At 42.0% G+C, this 21,098-nt stretch overlaps 1 protein-coding gene across 4 annotated transcripts in view; it reads left to right on the plus strand.

Moving 5' to 3' along the window:
- Positions 1 to 21,098, plus strand: part of SAP130 (Sin3A associated protein 130) — a gene marked incomplete at both ends in the record, with an annotated part of 73,854 nt that overhangs the window by 33,777 nt on the left and 18,979 nt on the right. For 2 of the 4 annotated variants that reach the window (XM_079710550.1, XM_079710551.1), the window contains 4 exons: positions 4,677 to 4,781; positions 15,356 to 15,714; positions 19,773 to 20,021; positions 20,203 to 20,328. In XM_079710550.1, coding sequence (XP_079566676.1) covers positions 4,677 to 4,781; positions 15,356 to 15,714; positions 19,773 to 20,021; positions 20,203 to 20,328 — 839 coding nt within the window. The remainder of the gene's footprint in view (positions 1 to 4,676; positions 4,782 to 15,355; positions 15,715 to 19,772; positions 20,022 to 20,202; positions 20,329 to 21,098) is intronic. The other 2 variants (XM_079710552.1, XM_079710553.1) reach the window with 1 other exon arrangement.

Below are 21,098 nucleotides of genomic sequence, written 5' to 3' on the forward strand. Positions count from 1 at the left end.
AAATATTTTGAAATTTCACAGCGCTGGACAAAATGAGATCTGCCCGTTCTCCCATGCTTCGTCACCTCCAAAGTCCCTTCTGCTGTGCCCTCTGAGATCGTCTGTCATCATCTGAGTCCCCTGTGGCCTGACCTTCTCTGAGCATGGCTTCTTGCTTTAATTGGAACCTGGCTCTTCTTCGGGGTCTCGACTTCCTCGGCTCTCCCCAGGGTGGTGGCTGTCTGTCCCTCCCCATTCCATCCTGTCACTGGGCCTGGAGGTGGGGTGGCTGTCCTCTGTGGGCCTCACTGCCACTTTCAGGCCCTTCCTTCTCAACAGCAGACATGCTTCCTGGTCTGTATTTAGATTTCATAAAATTTGCAATTGAAAGAGTAGTTTCACATAGCCAGGTTAATCCAGACACACTGAAAAGTTTTCCAGTAACTGAATCAAATACCAGTTTTTAAATTCAAATTAGTTTAAATGAAATATAGTTTAAAATCTTGCTCATCAGTTGCACTTGTCACCTTTCAAGTGCTTAGTAGCCCCATGTGGCTGGTGGCTTCCTTGTGGGACAGATTCAGGTTTGATTTGGGGTCTGTGTTTGTCCAGAAGGTACATAGTGTCTGGCTGTGTCGTACCATCTTCAACTTTAATGTAAACAGAAATGATTTCCCAGCTCTCTGGCCTCTCAGTTGCTTGAATGCATCCTCTGCATCCACCCTCCCTCAGCAGGGCACACCCATGAGTGCTAGCACTCCACAGCACAAAAGTTCAGCAGCTTTTTCTGTACCCTAGGGTCCCACAGCCCGCCTCTCTTTCCATGTCCCTGGCAGCGACTCCCAACAGGACCCAGCTGGGAGCCTTCAGTCTATTGGTCCTTACCACCTTTTCACTTTTCCTCACTGCCTTTCCTGGCCTCTTTGTCTGCTCTCCCTGGTTCAGAGTCTGTGGTCCGTTGCAATCATTTCCTCGCGTACAGCCTCAACTTCCCTGTCCTCCTCTTCACTTGGTCAAAATCAGAGTTAAAATGCAACGTTCTGCCTAATTTGCATTGTGCCGCTTGCCTGTGTGCAGCAGAGTGTTGCCTCGTCCGGCTTAACCTCACACACCTCCCCTGGGGTCTCCCGGCGGCCCAGCACAGTCTGCTTTCCTTGGCCATTCCTCCAGACGCCCGTGGACCTCTGCTCTTTTCCAGACTTCCACACCTCCTCTCCCACGTTCACTTGTAGCTAATGAATGTGCCGCCTACTTTTCTCTTTCTGCTACTTGCTTGAGAAAATGGAAACAAGCAAAAGAGAAGTTCACAAGCTAACTGTCGCATACGTGCCTGCCTGCCTCTGTCTCCAGCTCCGCCTCCATCTCTCAGTGGTGTACTCATCACTCAGAGCTGAGCTCTCGGGGCATCTCTCCAGAGCACCCGACTGCATCCCGTCTCACCTCCGTGAGAACAGTGCTCCAGCTCTTCTGCCTCTCTCCTCCATCAGTTTTTTCTTGTTAGTGGATCCTTCACATAAAAAAGTATAAACTTGTCATTTCTTCCACTTTGCTCCACTCTCTACCCCATTTTTTTGCTCCTGTTTGCAATGAAAATGAAGACGTTGTCTCTATTTGCTAGCTCCACTTCGTCCAGTCTCTCTTTCTTTCAGCACTTTCACTGAAGTATAGAAAACTGCACAGATAATGTATGTACAGTGTAATGAGTCAGCACAAATGTATAACTGCTGTATCGGTCAAGAAACAGAACATTACCAGCACTTTCCCCCAAAGATTACTAACCAGTTTTTCTTCTTACCCTATGGATTTGTTTTGCCTCTTTTTGAGCTCCCATAGAATCATATACATTTTTTTGTGTGAGTCCGTCTTCTTTCACTTGGTTTTGGGAGATTGATCCGTGTTACTGCATATAATTGTAACTTTTTTTATGGTTATATAAAATGTCCTTGTCTGAGAATACTTCATAGTTTAACCATGGATATTTGGGTTATTTCCAGTTTAGGGCCATAATGTTACCCCGAACATCTTTGTGCATCACCCTTTGTTTTTTTTTGTGGCACGTGGGCCTCTCACTGCTATGGCCTCTCCTGTTGCGGAGCACAGGCTCCACACGCGCAGGCTCAGCAGCCATGGCTCACAGGCCCAGCCGCTCCGCGGCATGTGGGATCTTCCCGGACCGGGGCATGAACCCGTGTCCCCTGCATCAGCAGGTGGACTCTCAACCACTGCGCCACCAGGGAAGCTCTGTGCATCACCTTTGATGCATCCATAAATGCAGTGCTGTTATGTACCTCGGAGGGGATTTGCTGGGATGTGGGCTGTGCTCATTTTCAGCTCCAGCAGGTAACGCCAGCAGTTTGTCCAGGTGTTTGTACCCATTTACACTCTCACCAGCAGTGGGGTCCTTGGTTTTGTCATCATCGACACTTGTTATTTGGCACTCTTTTTTAAGTTTGGTCATTCTGTGGGTTTATAGTAGTGTATCTCTTTAGGGGTTTGAAGGGCTTGTTTGTACTGAGGAATGGGGGGTTGAGTGGTCTTGCTTTTTTGTTTATTTCTTTTTATTGTGGAAGGTTTAAACATAATACAAATTTGAACATCTGAATTTATACCCATCATTCAACTTCAGTTATTAACTTATCAGTTCATGTTTTATCTGTATGCCTATCCACCACCTTCCACCATATTACTTTGAAGCAAATCATAGGGAACACATCATATTGTTTGTATATATTTGTATATATTTCAGCATGTGTTTATTGAAATACATACTTTAAAAAAATGTAATAACCCCATAATGTTATCAAATATTTAGTCATTCTTCAAACTTCCAGTGATCTCAAATGTCACAAATTTTGTTTTGTTTTATATTCTTTATTTGAGTCTGTATTCTGATAAGGTACACACATTACGATTGGTCGATATGTCTATTAAGACTCTTCTAATATATGTTACCTCCATTTCTTTTTTCCTTGCAGTTTGTCTGTTGAAGAAACTTGGTCTTTTGTCCTGTAGAGTTTCCTCTCCCCTCCCAACTCTCTCCCTTAATTTGTCGATTGCATCCCCATTCTGTTAGTTCCCTAGGGCTGCTGTAACAAATTACCACAATTTTGGTGGCTTAAAACAACAAAAGTTTATTCTCACAGTTCTGATGACTAGAAGTCTGAAATCAACACGTCACAGGGTTGGTTCCTTCTGAACTCTCTCAGGGAGGATCCACTCCATGCCCTGCTTCCAGCTTCTGGTGGCTCTTGGCCGTCCTTTGTGTTGCTTGGCCTGTGGATGCATCACTCCAATCTCTGCTTCCATATCCACGTGGCCTTCCCTCTTGTGTCTGTGTCTCAAATCTCCCTCTCCTTTCTGTTAAAAGGATACCCATCATTGGATTTAGGACCTATCCTAATTCTAGAATGATCTTATCTACTTAATTACATTTGCAAAGACCCTATTTTTTTTACATTCACAGGTACCAGGGATTAGGACTCGGATGGATCATATTAGGGAACACAATTCAACCCACTGACCCCATTGCCTAGTTTCACTTGTTATCCTCTCCTCCACATTTTCTCTAAGTTGTTACTTGAATCTAAAGGCTAGGTGCACTTTACTTTTTCTCCCCTTTTGGCAAGACTCCTTCCTAAGTTGGTGGTTTAGTGTTTTTATCAGGAGAAATATGCTGTGTGAAAGTCAACCTTTTTGAGATTTTAGCAGTCTTATGATCAGTGTCTGGGTGCGTTCATGATTAGGCATTGCAAAGTGGTATGTTCTAGCTGTTTTGTCTCAAACCGACTCTTCTAGCATTTGCTTGCACCACTCTGCCAGAACTAAACGTGTCAAGATCACTTAGGACTTCCACATTGCTAAGCTCCAGTAGTTAGTTGTCAGTTGGAGCCACGCGTGGCCTCTCTACTGCGTGACACAGTGGATCACTAGCTACCTTGATCAACTGTTTTCACTCAGTTCCTCAGGTCAGTATAAATACATAGGTACAATAATGATTGTAACTACTAAACAGATGTAAATTTTATTTTATTTTTTAATTATTTATTTATGTTTTATATATCTATTTATTTATTTTTGGCTGCGTTGGGTCTTCATTGCTGCCTGTGTGCTTTCTCTAGTTGTGGTGAGGGGGGGCTACTCTTCGTTGTGGTGCGCGGCCCTCTCATTGCGGTGGCTTCTCTTGTTGCAGAGCACAGGCTCTAGCTGCGAGGGCGTCAGTAGTTGTGGCGTGTGGGCTCAGTAGTTGTGGCTCGTGGGCTCTAGAGCACAGACTCAGTACTTGTGGCGCTTGGGCTTAGTTGCTCCGCGGCATGGGGGAATCTTCCCTGACAGGGGATTGAACCCGTGTCCCCTGCATTGGCAGGTGGATTCTTAACCACTGCGCCACCAGGGAAGTCCCTAAATTTTAGTATTAAGTACAAAGGAGATGTGTAGGTAGAAAGTAGAAGAACCAGGTAAAAGAGTCGCAATGGTTGCTTCCTGAAGAGAGACGGGCAGGAAGTGGGGAGGCAGGGGGAAGGGATCTGCTGTACGTTATCAAAACTGTTTTAGTACTATTTGGTTTTTTAAATAATCTGCCTTCATTCGTTTGATAAAATTTGAAAATCCATTAAAGAATACCTAGCCATAGGTACACTTAGCCAATGTGTAGTTCTTATCCTTTAATGCCGTCTGGGTTTGTCTCTTTACTCTTTCAGAATGGCAGTTCGGAAAACCCTCATTCCTCCTCAGCCTCCTGAAGTGGCTAGCCCTCGAGTGGAGAGCTCTATGCGGAGTACGTCTGGGTCGCCTAGGCCTGCAGGGTGAGCAATCATCGAGGACAGAAAAGTCTCATACATGTCGCAGGCGCCACATCCTTTGCCTCTAAAAAGAACCACTAGTGTGTGCATCTGAAAGAACCATTTTCTAGCCATGAGATCTGGACACGTTTCTCAACCTCTCTGACCCTTATTCACCTCATTTATGAAGTGGGCATACTTACAACACCTGCCTCATAGGCTCCCTGTGTATTGAAACCACTTAGAACAGAGCCTGCCTCACAGTAAACACCCACTTACTGCTGCCGTCGAAAATGGCATCATGACAATAGTTAATGCATTCTGTTTTCTTTACTCTTTATCTCCTTAATTCTAAAAGTAATATTTTGGGGGAAAAAATGAGACAATATAAAAATATTTAAGGTATAAAGAGAAAATCGTCCTATTCTCCACCCCCACTCCAGTCCCACCCCCCAGAGTAATATTGATTGGTTAAAGTTTTGTTAAGCATCTTTCCACGTCTTTTTCTACATACACGTGTAGATAGGTTGATAGATTCTTAAAAACAGGATTTTGTTGATTGTTTTATGTACTGCATTTTATACTTATGTCTGTAATAGCTTACCATGTTAATATATTTAGATCTCCTTCTTCATAAAACTTCAAAAAAAATTTATGAATGCCATGTGTGTGCCAAGTATCATTTTAGAATCTGGGGATGTAAGAGTGACTGCAATAAAGTGTCCATTCTCCTTAAGCTTACTGTCTAGAGAATGTAGAGAAATAATAAATATGTGAAGAAAAAGAAAACAATGTAAACGGAATATAAGTGATGGGAGGAAAGGGTGATGACTTACAGAAAGGCCTCTCTGAGCAGAGGCTTTAAGAGCATGGAGGAATAAGCCACATGCTCCCTGATGTCAGACTGTGTCAGGCAGAGGAAAGAGCAGGGACTAAGACTTTGAGGTAGGAGTATTTGCAGTCACCACTTTGTACATTAGTGCAGGAATGTACAAATAACCATGTAAACGGAAACTGTGCTGGGTTATTTATAATTGTTCTGTGACCTTAAAAACATTTGTGAAAGTATCAAAAATTCTCTTAACTGTCAGTTAAAATATATAGGGAAATGAAAAACATAGTAAAACTAAAATTTACTTAGTATGCTGTAATTTGAACATCAGAAGCGCTGAGAATTAAAGTGTTTTATTTCTTTCTAAAAGCTAATCAAATTGGAATTCCCTGACAGTCCAGGGGTTAGGGCTCCACGCTTTCACTGCTGAGGGCCCAGGTTCAAACCCTGGTCGGGAACTAAGATCCCACAAGCTGTGCAGCATAGCCAAAAAAAGAAAAAAAAGAAAAAAAAAGAAAGAAATAAAAGCTAATCAGGAGTACAGTTGGCCCTCTGTATCTGAGGGCTCCACATCTCGAGCGTCCACAGGTATCCATGGATTTTGGTATCCGCGGGGGTGGGTATTAAGGGACGACTGTAATTGGAACAATGCTTCCCTTATTCACATTGAATAACTTATGAAACAGAGCAAGACTCCTTCTAAGCTTTGGTGAATTGTCATACTCCTTTCTAAGTTTGGGTCTGCCCTGACATTTTATCCTGTCTTTTTTTTCTTTTGGCTGCATTGGGTCTTCGTTACTGTGAGCGCGGGCTTCAGTAGTTGTGGCACGTGGGCTCAGTAGTTGTGGCATATGGGCTTAGTTGCTCCACGATGTGTGGGATCTTCCTGGACCAGGGAACAAACCCGTGTCCCCTGCATTGGCAGGCGGATTTTTTTTTAAGAATTTATACATTTATTTATTTAGTTAGTTAGTTATTATTTTTTGGCTGTGTTGGATCTTCATTGCTGTGCGCAGGCTTTCTGTAGCTGCGGTGAGTGGGGGCTACTCTTCGTTGTGGTGCGCGGGTTTCTCATTGCAGTGGCTTCTCTCGTTGCGGAGCACAGGCTCTAGGTGCACGGGCTTCAGTAGCTGTGGCACACGGGACTCAGTAGTTGTGGCGCATGGGCTTAGTTGCTCTGCGGCCTGTGGGGTCTTGCCGGACCAGGGCTCAAACCCTTGTCCCCTGCATTGGCAGGGGGATTCTTAACCACTACTCCACCAGGGAAGTCCGGCAGGTGGATTTTTAACCACTGCGCCACCAGGGAAGTCCCTATCCTTTGTCTTTTCAGTGTTGTAAATTATTTCCAGAAGTTCCTTTAATGTGAGGTTGTTGCCAGTATCACTTTCAGGGACATCTTTATCCTTTTATCAAACCATCTGCCTTAACTATTCCTTGGAATCTGGGTGCACATGCCACAGCAGCATCTTTATCTGTGCTGGCAGCTTCACCAGATAGCTTACATTAATCAAATTAATGCTGACTATTGAAAAAATGAATCCAGCCTTTATTGGCTGTAAAAGGTTTTGGTTTTTTGGTGTTTTTAATCCTCCTTGTAATTTCCATCTACTTTCAATGTGGCAGTTAATTCAACACTTTGGTCTGAGTGATTGGGTTGTTGTGGGGTTTTTTTACAGTCTTCAATCCAGAATGGAAGTAAATACTCCGTTTCACTATAGCGGCTTACAGTAAAATGACTTTACCACCTTTTTTATATTCATTGGACTTTCTCAGTGTGGTCCATGCCATAGCTTCGTACAGGCCTGGGTCTCATCCTAAATTATCTTTGCTGTTGCCATTTTCAGATCTTCTAATCACATCCCATTTTACTTCTAGATTTATCACATTTTTTTCTGCATTTTCATCACTGTTGGCCAGTTCTCTTTCAGTCGTTCATTTTTGTAACATTTCATCTGGGTTTATCACTAGGAAACTAGACAGCACAACTACACACTTTGCTGTCTGCATGAACTGAGCAGTAGATGTGCAGTCACCAACCAGTCAACGACATACTTCAAAAGAAGTGATGTGCGATGTGCATGTCTGTAAGTTACAGAGTGATTTGTGGACTGAAGAGCTAGTAGCAAAGATTGCACTTTCTGACGTTACTCACAGTTAATAATTATACTGTAGAAACTGAAATTCGAACAGTGTTGGTGGGGGACTGGGGGAATACAGTTCCATGTATGTATGTGAAAGTCACACGTATCAGTGTTGTGCAAAGTAAGCACTGTCTGTATATTAGGAATAAACAAGGAGCAGCCTAGAATGCAGGGCAGGGTTGTACAGAATGGTTCAGAGGTAACAGTGAGAGCCAGATTATGTACACAGGGCTTTGTGGGCCATTCAGAATCTTTCGGATTTTATTTTGAGTGAGACAGGAGTGCCATCAGAGGGCTAAGGCATAGGAGTGACATAAGTTGACTTATTTCTAAAAGGATTGCTCTGGCTGCTGTGCTGAGATCAACTGCAAGAAGACAAGAGTGGAAGCAATGAGACCAAGTAAGAGATGATAAAACCTTAGACTCTCTTAATGGCTTGGACCAGCATGGAGGTAGTAAACGTCTTCAGAAGAGTTCAGATTCTCAATATGTATTGAAGGTACAGCTGTCAGACTTTTCTGAGTGGAGAGAAAGGGAAGGAGGCAGTGATAGCTGCCAGGTTTTGCCTGAGCAACTACAGATAAGGAATTACCCTTTCTGAAGTGAGAAATAGCAAGGGGAAATCAGGAGTTTACTTTTAGATATTTTATTTTGAGATATCCAAGTGGTTAAACACACCCAAGTGGAGATGTCACGTGCATAGCTGGATATATATTTCTGAAGTATATACAATTCTGGAATTGAAGATAGAGGTCCATGCTGATGATTAAGATTTGGGAATTAAAGCAGGTACTGGCATACCTTGTTTTATGACACTTCACAGATACTGCATGTTTTACAAATTGCAGGTTTTCGGCAACACTACATCCAGCAACTCTATCAGTGCCTTTTTTTTTTTTTTTTTTTCAGCATTTGCTCACTTTGTGTCTCTGTCACATTTTGGTAATTCTCACTGTATTTCAAACCTTTTCGTTATTGTTATATCTGCTATAGTGATCTATAATCAGTGATTTCTGATGTCACTGCTGTGATTCCCTGAAGGCTCAGATGATGGTTAGCTTTTTATAGCAAAAAAGTATTTTTTACAATTAAGGCATGTATATGTGTTTTTTTAGGTGTAATGCTGTTGCACACTTAATAGACTACAGTATAGTGTAAACATAACTTTTACATGCACTGAGCAACCAAAAAATGTGTGTGACTTGCTTTATTGCGATATTCATTTTATCGCAGTGGTCTGGAGCCAAGCCTGCATTATCTCTAAGGTATGTTGTATGTATGCTTTAACACCATGAGAGTGGAAAGGCTCCCATTGACAGTGAGTGTAAATAGAGAAGTGGTACAAGGACCACACCTTAGGACATAACCATCTTTAGAGGTCAGGAAAGAACAAAACCAGGAAAGGAGACTGTATTCCTGTTCTTTGTGGTGTTCCCAGATAGGCTGGTGCCATAATTGAGTCCTCAATTAATGAACATTTAAGTTATTTCCATTTATCACTATAATAAACATTACTACAGTGAATCTCATTATCTATCATCGAGCCTCATTGCAAACATTTCTCAGGGATAGATTTCTGGAAGTAGCATTGATGGGTCAAAGTAAACGTGCATTTTAAATTCTGATTTCCAATCCCTCTACCTTTTTACATGCTTACAAGATATGTGTTCCCATTTCCTGCACATTCTTGCCAACACCAGATATTAAATTTTGCAAACGTAATACACTTATTTTCAGTTGTTTAAGATTTTTCTTTTAAACAAAGTAGCATATGGAGTTACTTTTAAAGTGGTAGAAAAAAAGTAGCTCATGAAGGTGAAGAGCGCCCTGTGATGTATCAATACAGAAGTTTATCCCTTGTGAGCAAAACGTGCAGAAACTTGGGTGAGGAGGGGCTGTTGTAGACTCTCTCCTGGGCTTAGTATGGTTCAGAGAAGCTGTGCTGTGGGCCCCACACAGGCACCCAGGCTGGCCTTTTTTTTTGCAGTTGGCAGTCTGTTTCTGTGGCACCTGAACGAAGAGAGTATTTGGATTGTGAAAAACAACCAGCTGAAAGAGCAGTTTTCCTATCCTCCCACGCCCAAGGAGTCTCACATAATTGGCTGTTTCTTGGAATATCCCAACTCATTTACCGACGAGTAATAACAGAAGGATTGATGGGAAAATAAGTTTAAAAAGTAGGAAAAAAGCAACACAATATACTAGTTTGTTCACTGAGAACACTCACCAGAAAAACATTTACAGGGGACAGATGAAATTTATAACAGAATATTTGTGAATAGAAATTACTGAACGAAATAGCCACCACTTTTATGAAACAGAACACGAGGATGAAATACGAAGACTCCCAAGAATAAATGAGAAAACAAAAAGATGATACATGAGTGGACAGAATTCAGTGAAGATCTAGAAGAAACCATCACAGAATGAAGTACAGTTGAAACAGAAAACAGTGTAGGCATAGCGGATGGAAATGAAAAAAGTGAACAAAAATTTTAAAAGAAACAAAACAAAAACCATACAGAACACTCCGTGATACAAGTAAGATCAAACATATACATGTCAGCGTCTCTGAAATCAATATATAACTTTAAATTGACTGCGTGTTAATATCCTATCATTAAATAATGTATTTTTAAGTTCACAAAATATTGGTATATTGTATAGTGTTGGCAACTTAGATTCAATGAAATACTGAAATAGAGTGGTGTTGTGTAGAGATGGTAGTGGGTAGGTTAGAGGAAGGAGACTTCTCAATACACCTTTTGAAATGTGAATGCTAATTCAAAACAAAACATTAAGAAAAGTTGAAATATTAAAAAACAGTAGATTTAGAAAGTAAATCCAGATGCTAACGAAATAGATATAAAAATTGAATTTTAAAAGAAGTCACATAGTACAATACTACAAGGCTACTATTCATGTTTGCTTAGGTTTTCCCTGCCAGTCACTAGTTCATCCTCAAACTCTCCACCAAACCTATAGAAAAGCTCTGAATAAAGGTGGACCTATAGATCTCTGTGTCATTTGTTCTTGGTAACATCCCTCCAGTCTGCATTGGTTGCTCTTTAGGCAACCAATATAATGTGGCAACTCTGAACATCAGACTCCCACCCCTCCCCAGGTTTGTTGCTATTCCTTGTAGTTGTATAGTGACTTTTCTGAACTAATTCTTTAAAATCTATATCTTTCTCTTACGCAGCCACTGAAATCTACTTGGTTAACTTTGTAGTCAACTAATGAAAGACCAGATTTTCTTTAATGCCTGGAACCAATAAGTCTCCATGTGTTTGCCAGAGAGCTCTGTGTGTGTCTCGGGCACCCTCTCAACACTTAGGCTGGCAGTTGACAGCTCTGCCTGAGCCCTCTCTTCCTGCTTGCACAGAGCCTCACAGTCAGCCAGAGGTGAGACTTAGGGCCTTCTCAGTTCTTCCCTGGGCGTGTGCTTAGCCCTGGGTTTGCACACAGCTCTACATGTATGTGTTGCTTCCTAGACTGCCAGAAATATGTCAGAGCTGTTCAAATCTCTTATGGATATTTCATTCTCCAGCTTTTCCTTTCACGTTTTTTGGGTAGCTTATTGTTTGCCTCAACTGTTACCATCCCTCAGTCAGCTGGGAAACTGATCGATTGCCTCTAATATTTTCCAAAAACACACCTTGGGAAAAGGTCATTTGCACTGACAAGCTCTAAGTCAAGTCAAATAAGACAGCCTTGCAAATGGGAACGAGCAGACAGGTCATATAATGGTAATTCTTTGGTAAAGAGCGTTTGTCGTGGCTCTGACCCCTCTGGTAGCTGCAAGGCTGCTGGTTTTCACTGTCAGTGTGGGCTGTTGGCTGATAAGTCTACTGTGGAGCTGGAAATGGAAGAATGGAAACAGTGCAAGTTAAAACGCCACAAAGTTTACTGTTCTTACCAAGATTCAGCCTGTTTTCTTGAATAGTTTTGCCAGATTGTTGAAAGCCTTTGGTTAATTTCTAGAGTTCTGAAAAAGTTGTTTCTGACTTTCTTTTTTTTTTGCCGGTTTTTTGTTGCTTTTATGAAAGGGGATTTTCAGAGATCCTAAGTCTCATATATTTTTGCTGATGTCTCTGGTTATTTTATCTTTTTTTTGGCTGCGTTGGGTCTTCGTTGCTGTGCATGGGCTTTCCTAGTTGCAGCGAGTGAGGGCTACTCTTTGTTGCAGTGTACAGGCTTCTCATTGTGGTGGCTTCTCTTGTTGCAGAGCACGGGCTCTAGGCACATAGGCTTCAGTAGTTGTGGCTCACGGGCTCTAGAGCACAGGCTCAATAGTTGTGGCGCACAGTCTTAGTTGCTCTGCAACATGTGGGATCTTCCAGACCAGGGCTCGAACCCGTGTCTCCTGCATTGGCAGGAGGATTCTTAACCACTGTGCCACCAGGGAAGCCCTATTTTATCTTTTAATTGTCTTTAATTCCAGAATAATCCTTACGTCTACACCACCCTTATTTTTTTAAATGCTTATCTTGAAATAATTTAAGACTCACAAAAAGTTGCAAAAGTAGTACAGAAATTTCCCATGTACCCTTTTTCCAGCTTCCCCAAATCATTACATCTTACATGACTCTAGTACATTTTTTAAATGAAAAGACTGGCATTGGTACAATACTGTTGACTTAACTACAGACCTCATTAGAATATCACCAATTTTTATAATGTACTTTTTTTTCCTTTGGTGTATACTACTTTGAAATTTTATCACATGAATAGATTTGTATAACCACTGTTATAATCAGAATATGGAATGTTTCATTGCAACAAAGACATTCCCTCATTTACAGTCACACCCTTCCCCCAACCCTAACTCCTTGCCATTCAGCTGTTCTTCATCACTATAATTTTGTCATTTTGAGAGTTTTATGTAAATGGAATCGCATAATTATATATATAATTATATAGCTTATTTTCACTTGGCATAGTACTTTTGAGAGTCATCCAAGTTGTAGCATTGTAGTAGTTCTGTTTTGGTTGAGCACTGTTTTATCATATGGATGTAGCACAATCTGTTTATCTGTTCACTCATTGAAGTACATTGGGGTTGTTTCTAGTTTGGGGCTATTACAAATAAAGCTGCTGTAAACATTCATGTACAGTGCTCTGGGTAGACACACATTTTCCACCCATTTTCATTTCTGTAGGATAAAAATCCCAAGAGTGCAGTTGCTGAGTTGCATTGTACATGTATATTTTTAGTTTTATAAGAAACCTCCAAACTGTTTTCCAGGGTAACTGGACCATTTAAAATTCATACCTGCAACATAGGAGATCCTTTTATTATACAACCTTGTTAAACTCATTAATTAGTGTTAGCAGGTTTTTGTTTGTTTGGTTTTGGGGTTTTTTTAATTTTTATTTATTTATTTTTGGCTGTGTTGGGTCTTCATTGCTGCGTGCAGGCTTTCTCTAGCTGCGATGAGCAGGGGCTGCTCTTCGTTGCGGTGCGGAGGCTTCTCATTGCGATGGCTTCCCTGGTTGTGGAGCCCGGGCTCTAGGCACGCGGGCTTCAGTAGTTGTGGCATGTGGGCTCAGTTGCTGTGGTTCGTAGGTTCTAGAGCACGGGCTCAGTAGTTGTGGTGCACGGGTTTAGTTGCTCCGTGGCATGTGGGATCTTCCCGGCCCAGGGCTCGAACCTGTGTCCCCTGCACTGGCAGGCGGATTCTCACCCTCTGCGCCACCAGGGAAGCCCTAGAAGGTTTTTTGTAGAAATAGTTGCTCCACATTCTTTCCTGCACTTGGTATCATAGGGTATTATATTTTCACCATTCTGGTATGTGTGTGGTCGTGTATCATCGAAGCTTTCTTTGCATGCCTCTAATGGCTAATAGTGTTGAACATTTCTTGTGTGCTTATTAGCCTTCTGAATATTTTCTTTAGCAAATTGTTCATTATTCATGGGTTGTGCCCATTTTTAATGGGATTTTTTGTTTTCTTAGCGTTGAGTTTACAGGCTTCTTTATATTTTCTAAATATAACTCCTTTTTTAGATATGTGTTTTGTTTTTTTAACCATCTTAAGTGTATATTTCAGCAGTATTAAGCATGTTCCTAGTGCTGTGCAACCAGTCTCCAGATATTTTTCTTCTTGCAAAACTGCAGCTGTATACCCATTTTACAGCAACTCCCCATTGTCTCTCATTTCAACCCCTGGAAACCACCATTCTGCTTTCTTTTTCAGTGAATTTGACTACTCTAGGTAGCGCATATAAATGGAGTCCTACAGTACAGTCACCCCTCGGTACCCTCTCAAGGCATTGGTTCCATGACCTGCGCCCCTGCATATATCAAAATCATGGAAGTTCAAGTCCCTTATATAAAATGGCATAGTATTTTCATGTAACCTACACATCTCCAGATTACTTATAAACCTAATACAATGTAAATGCTGTGTAAATAGTAGCTAGCATGCACCAGGTTCAAGTTTTGCTTTTTGGAACTTTCTGGAATTTTTTGTCCCTAAATATTTTCCATTCACTGCTCATTGAACCTGCAGATGTGGAGCCTGTGGGTATAGAGGGCCGACTGTATATTTGTGATTAGCTTATTTTACTTAGCATAATATTCTCAGATATATGCAGTATGTGCTTTGCAGATATATTTTTCAGTTTCTGCCTTGTCTTTTCACTCTCTCGAAATGGTCTTTAGCAAAGCAAAAGTTTTTAATTTTGATGAAGCCCGATTTATCAGTTTTTTGTGCTTTTGGTATCATGTCTAAGAACTCCAGTCATAAAAGTTTTATAGTTTTACATTTTTACGTTTAGATTTATGATCCTTGTTTAGTTCATTTTTGTATATGGTGTGAGGTTTTGGTCAATAGTGAATTTTTTGCCTATATAAGTCCTGTTGCTTGGGGCCTTGAACTTGAGGGGTATTGTCTTGTGTTGCTTTTGATATTCTGAATTTTCAGCAGTAGTAATATAAATCAGTAAAGCTTTACCGCTTTCAAATGAAATATTTTACTTAAAAAAATGTTTGAGAAGAATTTGTAATGACATCGATGACTTCTTATAAAACTGAAAAAAATAGAATATACATTTTTTAAGACTGTATTTGTAGTTACTTTAGATGTCTGGAGTATTTCTGGTAAAACATACTGGAATGTTGTGGTGACCCTGGGTAGAGGGCTGGGTGTTCGAAGTGGAGGGAAGTTATTCTCAATTTGTATTCTTTTCGATCTTTTCCATGTGCATGAGTTTCCTGTTTTATAAGAAGTAGGTTTACAAATGACATGTGAGGTGTGAGTATAGTTGTTATTAAAAAAAAAACCTCCTAAGGCAACATATGCAGTAATGAATTCTTGAAGGGAAAAATACACTAATGTAATGAAAATTGGTTGTCTTTCAGTGATGTGACTTTGATTTCTTTAAAATGTTCTTTGTTTTCTAAATTAATTTTATTACTGCCTATAAAAACGATGGGGATGGTTCTGAAACTTGAATTCCCTTTAAAAGTTACCCTAAAGTTCAACTTTTAAAATCAAGGAATAGAGTTTTAGTTGTGCTGTGTGTTGTACAAAAAGAATTGGACAAATATTCACCTTCTGAGATGATGCAGGTTAAGGCAATTTTCTGTGTTTGCTACATCATCTTTGCTTTTGTGTTTCAGTGCCAAACCCAAGTCAGAGATCCACGTATCGATGGCCACTCCAGTCACTGTGTCTATGGAGACCATGTCCAATCAAAATAATGATCAGCCCACCGTTGCAGTCCCACCCACCGCTCAGCAGCCTCCACCAGCCATTCCAACTATGATTGCAGCAGCTAGCCCCCCGTCACAACCAGCGGTTGCCCTTCCAACCATTCCTGGAGCAGTTCCCGTCACTCCACCCATCACCACCATTGCCACTGCCCCTCCACCGCCAGTGGCTGTGGGCAGTAGTCTCTCCTCCGTTTTGGGCCCTCCTGTACCTGAGATAAAAGTTAAAGAAGAAGTGGAACCAGTGGACATCATGAGGCCAGTTTCTGGTAAGTTCATTCACAGTATGCTCTTTGCTGGCAGTTGCTTCTTCCCCTTTTCCTAAGTCTCCTCAGAGTCCAAACTCTTGTGTGACCCTCAGCCAGGAAGCCTGATGCCTTGATGCCCTTTTGAAATTTGTATTTCATTAGTTATTAATAAATAGAAGAAAACATTACGCTCCTTTTGAAAACTAAAACCATATTGCTACCCTTTTGTAGTTAATTTTCTCACCAAAATCTTGAAAAAGATTATTTCCCCAAGAATATCTTTGAACATAGCTTCTTGTATTCATTAAGAAAATATTGCCATGTAAAAGGGGTTCACAATACAATCATAGCTAAGTGCTGATTAGTTTACAGTGTTTTCCCTGCCAATTTTTGTTGCCTTGTGTATGCAGTACAGTAAGATTTGTGTTGTAGAAAGTAGTCTCTTGATAAATATATTTGTGATTGGTAAACTCTCAAAACTACCATTACCCCTCCCTCTTCTCAACTCTAAACTTCTAGTTTGTAAAAGGCAGGTCACTTTAAAGGCTTTCTTTTTGTTTGTTTGGTTTTCTGTTACTTTAATAACTTAACGTGGAATCTTGCTTTTCCTGACTACAAACGTAACATTCAGTGTGTGACATTTATAAACTACCGACAAAGCTACAGTGGGAAACAAGTCGGTTTGTGCCATAGTTGCCCAGTATCACCCTCTGTCCATGTCGGCATGAAGGCCCTCATCTCCCATGCCGTCTCTTCAGTTATGAGGTGTGATCATGCTGTGTTTACGGTTTTAAACCTGCTGTGTATTTATTTGCTTATTTAGTTTCATTTTATGATGCCAGGAAATATCCTTCTATGGCACCCATATTTAGCCTCAGCACTTCCATTGAAAGGTACTGTGGATAACCCTGGAGGGGAAAGGAAATGGTCTCACTTTTGCTGTTCATCTGGTCTTTCAACGTTCTGGATACTTCCTCTTAACCTCTCGGTACTAGGAAGTTGGCAGTAGTCCTTCCTCAAACTGCAGGGCTCTGCACCGGCCTTTGTCCTGTAGGGCTCTTCACCAGGCACTGATGATACAATCTTGTACAAAACAAGCACAACTCCATCCTCTTGGAGCTTACCTTCTAGCAAGGGCGACAGACGGTAAAATGAAGTAGAGACAAAATATAAGGGAAAGTTAGGGCTGGAGCTGTGATTTTTAAGAATATTTTAAAGGAAAGGCCTTACTGAGGAAATGATCTTTGAGCAGAGACATTAAAGAGATGAAATGATGGCCATGAGGCTATCTGGAAAAAGATCATTTCAGACCAAGAGAGTGGTAAATGTAAAAGTCTGGTGTGCTCAAAGAATAGCAGAGGCAACAGTAGACGGAGCTCAGTAAATGAGGGGAGCGGGATAGACAAGGTCAGAGAAACAGGGTCAAGCCTGTGAGAGCCTGTGGGCCACTGTAAGGCCTTTGGCTTTGCTGAGGGAGGTGGGAGCTATTAGAGGGTTCCGAGCAGAAGAGAGACTTGAGCTCACTTCCATTTTTAACAGACCACTCTGGCTGCTCTGTGGGAAAAAGACTGGGAACAAGGGTGGAATTAGGGAGATGTGTTTAGAGGCTGCTGCATTAATTGCAGGGACCAGTGAAGGTTTCAGCCAGGGTAGTAGCAGTACCAGTAGTATGAAGTGGTGAGAGTCTAGATATATTATTGAAGTAGAACTGAGAGGATTTCTTTATTAAGATGGAATGTTGTGTGTGAGGAACGGCATCAGGCAACTATAAAGTTTTTGGGCTTAGTGTATGGAAGCATAGAATTGCTGGCAGCTGAGGTAGGGGAGGGTGCAGGGGGTCTCCATTGTGTAGGGAGAGATTAGGACTTAGTTTTTAATCTTATCCGTTAAGTTAGACCTCAGTGGTAAGATCATCTGAGGAATGAGCACGATAAAAAACAGAAGCAGTTGTGAAGTGAGCCCTGGGGCACTGCACCATTTTGAGGAGGGAGAGGAGGCTGAAGCTGGCAAAGGAGACCAAGTGGAGGGGCCAGAGTGATAGGGGTAAAGCGTGGAGTACGATGTCCTAGAAAGCCAGGGCAAGGATCATGACTGATGAGAGATCACGTAACGTAAGACTGAGCAGGACCATTGGCTTTAGCAGTATGAAGGTCATGCAGATCTTGAGAAGAGCGGTTTCCGTGTAATGATATTGGCCACAGCATGATGGGGAGTGGGTTCAAGAGGAAGCTGGGAAATAACTGAGAGACAGTGAGTATAAACAACACTTGAGAAGTTTGTTACAAAGCGCTAGAAAAAAGAAGGGCCATATCTGAAGAGAAATGATGCCAAGAGGAAGTTATTTTTAAGACAGGACAAATGAGTTTTGTATGTTAATGGGAGTGATCCAGTAGGGGGAAAAAAGTGATGATACAGGAAAAAGAGATGAATTCCTGGAGCGAAGTCTGAGGAGGTGAGAGTGGGTGGGACCTATTGTGTATGTGAAGGAATCTGTGTCTGCTGAAGTCACAGAGAGAAAGGAAGTGCCTGGTCACAATGCATGTAAGTGGGTATAGCTGGTGGGAATTATGGACATTTCCTTCTGATTATTTCTATATTTTCCAGTAAGATAGAAAGCAGGGTCATAGCTGAGGGTAAGGGTGCTATAGGAGGTGTTGAGGGTGAATGGACTTGGGAGATGCGGGAGGATCGTCCAGCAGCAAGGGCCTGCTCGAGGTCAGCAAGCATGCTAACAGGACACCTGTGCCTGTTGCTGTGTGTTTTTCTCTGGCTACACTCAGCTGCACAGGTGCAAACTAGTTGGAGAGTTGGATTTAACCTGTTGTGCTTTTTGCTCAGTGAGTACAGTGAAGCAAAAGAAAGGACAATAAATGAATAAGGTGAATAAAATTGATGGGAGAATTAAAACCCAGTGAGAGGAGAGAGTGGACATTTCAGGGATGAATGACAGCAAATAAGTGGTATGATTAATGGATAATTGTTCCTAATAGGGTCTAGGAATTGTTGGAGGCAAGTTACTAAGAGAAGTGACCTAGAAAGATAGTTGGTCTATCTTTGGGCTGGAAAGTCAGATGCTAGAAATTGAGATGTGATGACAGAGTGAAGGGTATGACTGTTGGGAGTGGGTGGCTGAGGAAGGGTGGAGGGAAAGGATAGGCCAAGGATATATGGTATAGAAGAGTTGAGGTGAAGTTTTCTCATGATTTGCACGTCCACAGATACATGATCCATACAAGCCCAAACAAATGATGTTAACATTGTACTAAGAATGCTGCTTATCTGGGGGCAGTGGACTGTGATAGTTAAATAGTCCAGGCTCCGAAGCCAGGCTGCCTCTGTCAGCTCCCAGCTGTCCCGCTTCCTCCTTGTGTGATTTTTGCCACGTTTTCTCATCTTTAAATTGGGGCATAATAAAATGCCTACTTACTCAGATTACTTTTAAGATTATATGAGTTAATGGGTTATCTCCTAGAAATCAATGCTCAAAGGCTTGAAAAACAGTGGCTTGAACATGTAAGGTTTTATTGTCTCCCTTGAAGCGAATCCTGAGGCAGACAGTCCACGCATGGTATGTGGACTCCATAAAATCATTAGGGATCCAGGCTCCTATCACCCCTAGCATTTGACCCTCATGCTCTTGATTCAAGATAGCTGCTGGAACTCCAGCCATCCCATCTGGGTTCCAGGGTCACAGGAAGAAGACGAGGAGTGGGTCATGCCTTCTTTCTTTTAAGGAAACTTCTTAAAAGTGCTACAGAGTGCTTGTATTTTCATTTCAAAAGGCCACAAGGAACTGTAAGGGAGACTAGTAAATACGGTCTTCCAGCCAAGTGACAGTGTGCCCATTTCAAAGTGAGGGGTGCTTGTGCTAAGGGAGGTGAAGATGTAAGGCATTAGAAAGCAGTTGGCAGCCTCTGCCACAGTTGGAGTGCTTCGTATGGTGCTGGGCACGTCGGAAGACCCCATAAATGTTAGCTCTCTTTCCTGTCTTCCTCATCTTTCTCATTGATGGAAATCAGGTGACACTTTCCACTGTGTTTGGGCTCTCATGCATGTGTGCACCCTTTTTCCTATGACAGCAGTTCCCCCCCTGGCTACCAACAGTGTGTCTCCATCTCTTGCATTGCTGGCTAACAACCTGTCCATGCCTACAAGTGACCTACCACCTGGTGCTTCGCCAAGGAAAAAGCCTCGGAAGCAGCAGCACGTGATTTCAACAGAAGAAGGGGATATGATGGAGACAAACAGCACTGATGATGAGAAGTCCACTGCCAAGAGTCTTCTGGTGAAGGCAGAGAAGCGCAAGTCTCCTCCCAAGGAGTATATCGGTAATGCTCACTTGAGCTAAATTTTGTCACGAGAAGCTTCCCACTTAAGTCAGGGGTCCATCCCTGAGGCTGTTTCTGTAGCCAGATTTCACTTACGGCTCACCTGCATGAATTATACCAGGAAGATTGTTGCAAATAGATAGTAAGCTTTTTAATGTCTTCTTTTTCTTCTCTTGAATAGATGAAGAAGGTGTGAGGTATGTCCCAGTGCGTCCAAGACCTCCCATTACTTTGCTCCGTCACTATCGGAACCCCTGGAAAGCTGCATACCACCACTTTCAGCGGTACAGTGACGTCCGGGTCAAAGGTCAGTTTCCCCAGAAAGGTTTGGTGTTAACACTTGCAATGGGTCTTTCACTCAGGTATATTGAAATCACAGTAGAATAGAAAAACAGAATCACAGTTTCCCAGTTTCAAAAAGAACCATAAGGGCTTCCCTGGTGGCGCAGTGGTTGGGAGTCCACCTGCCGATGCGGGGGACACGGGTTCATGCCCCAGTCCAGGAAGATCCCACGTGCCGCGGAGCGGCTGGGCCTGTGAGCCATGGCCGCTGAGCCTGGTCGTCCAGAGCCTGTGCTTCGCAACGGGAGAGGCCACAGCAGTGAGAGGTCCGCGTACCGCAAAAAAAAAAAAAAACAAAAAAAAGAACCATAAGTTTTTGTTATAAAATCTCGACTTTATTGTTTAACTTAGATAGAATATACAGTTGAGCATAAAATTTGGAAAATTATCCTTTCCCTCAGAAAGCTTATGTGTACTTTACTGGAAACACAGTCTAATGAATAAATGACAACGTGTTGCCATCTCCCCAAGTGGTCACAGATGACCTCTTTAGCCCTCAGAGTAGTTGAGGGAGAGCTATACTAGACTGTTATTGGACATGGTCCACAGTAGTTCAGGATGCTCAGATATATATGTGTGATAAGCTCCAGGAAGTGTATTTTCCAAAAGACCTTTTGTTCAACATATGTGAAGCTCTTGGAATGGTCCAGTGCAAGCACTCAGTGAATGTTTTTGTGGTTTTGAACTTGAGAATAACATTCTCATAAACCCACTTATAATAAAAATGGCTGATAG

This window comes from Hyperoodon ampullatus (assembly GCF_949752795.1).
Source record: "Hyperoodon ampullatus genome assembly, chromosome: 8".
Classification (NCBI taxonomy): domain Eukaryota; kingdom Metazoa; phylum Chordata; class Mammalia; order Artiodactyla; family Ziphiidae; genus Hyperoodon; species Hyperoodon ampullatus.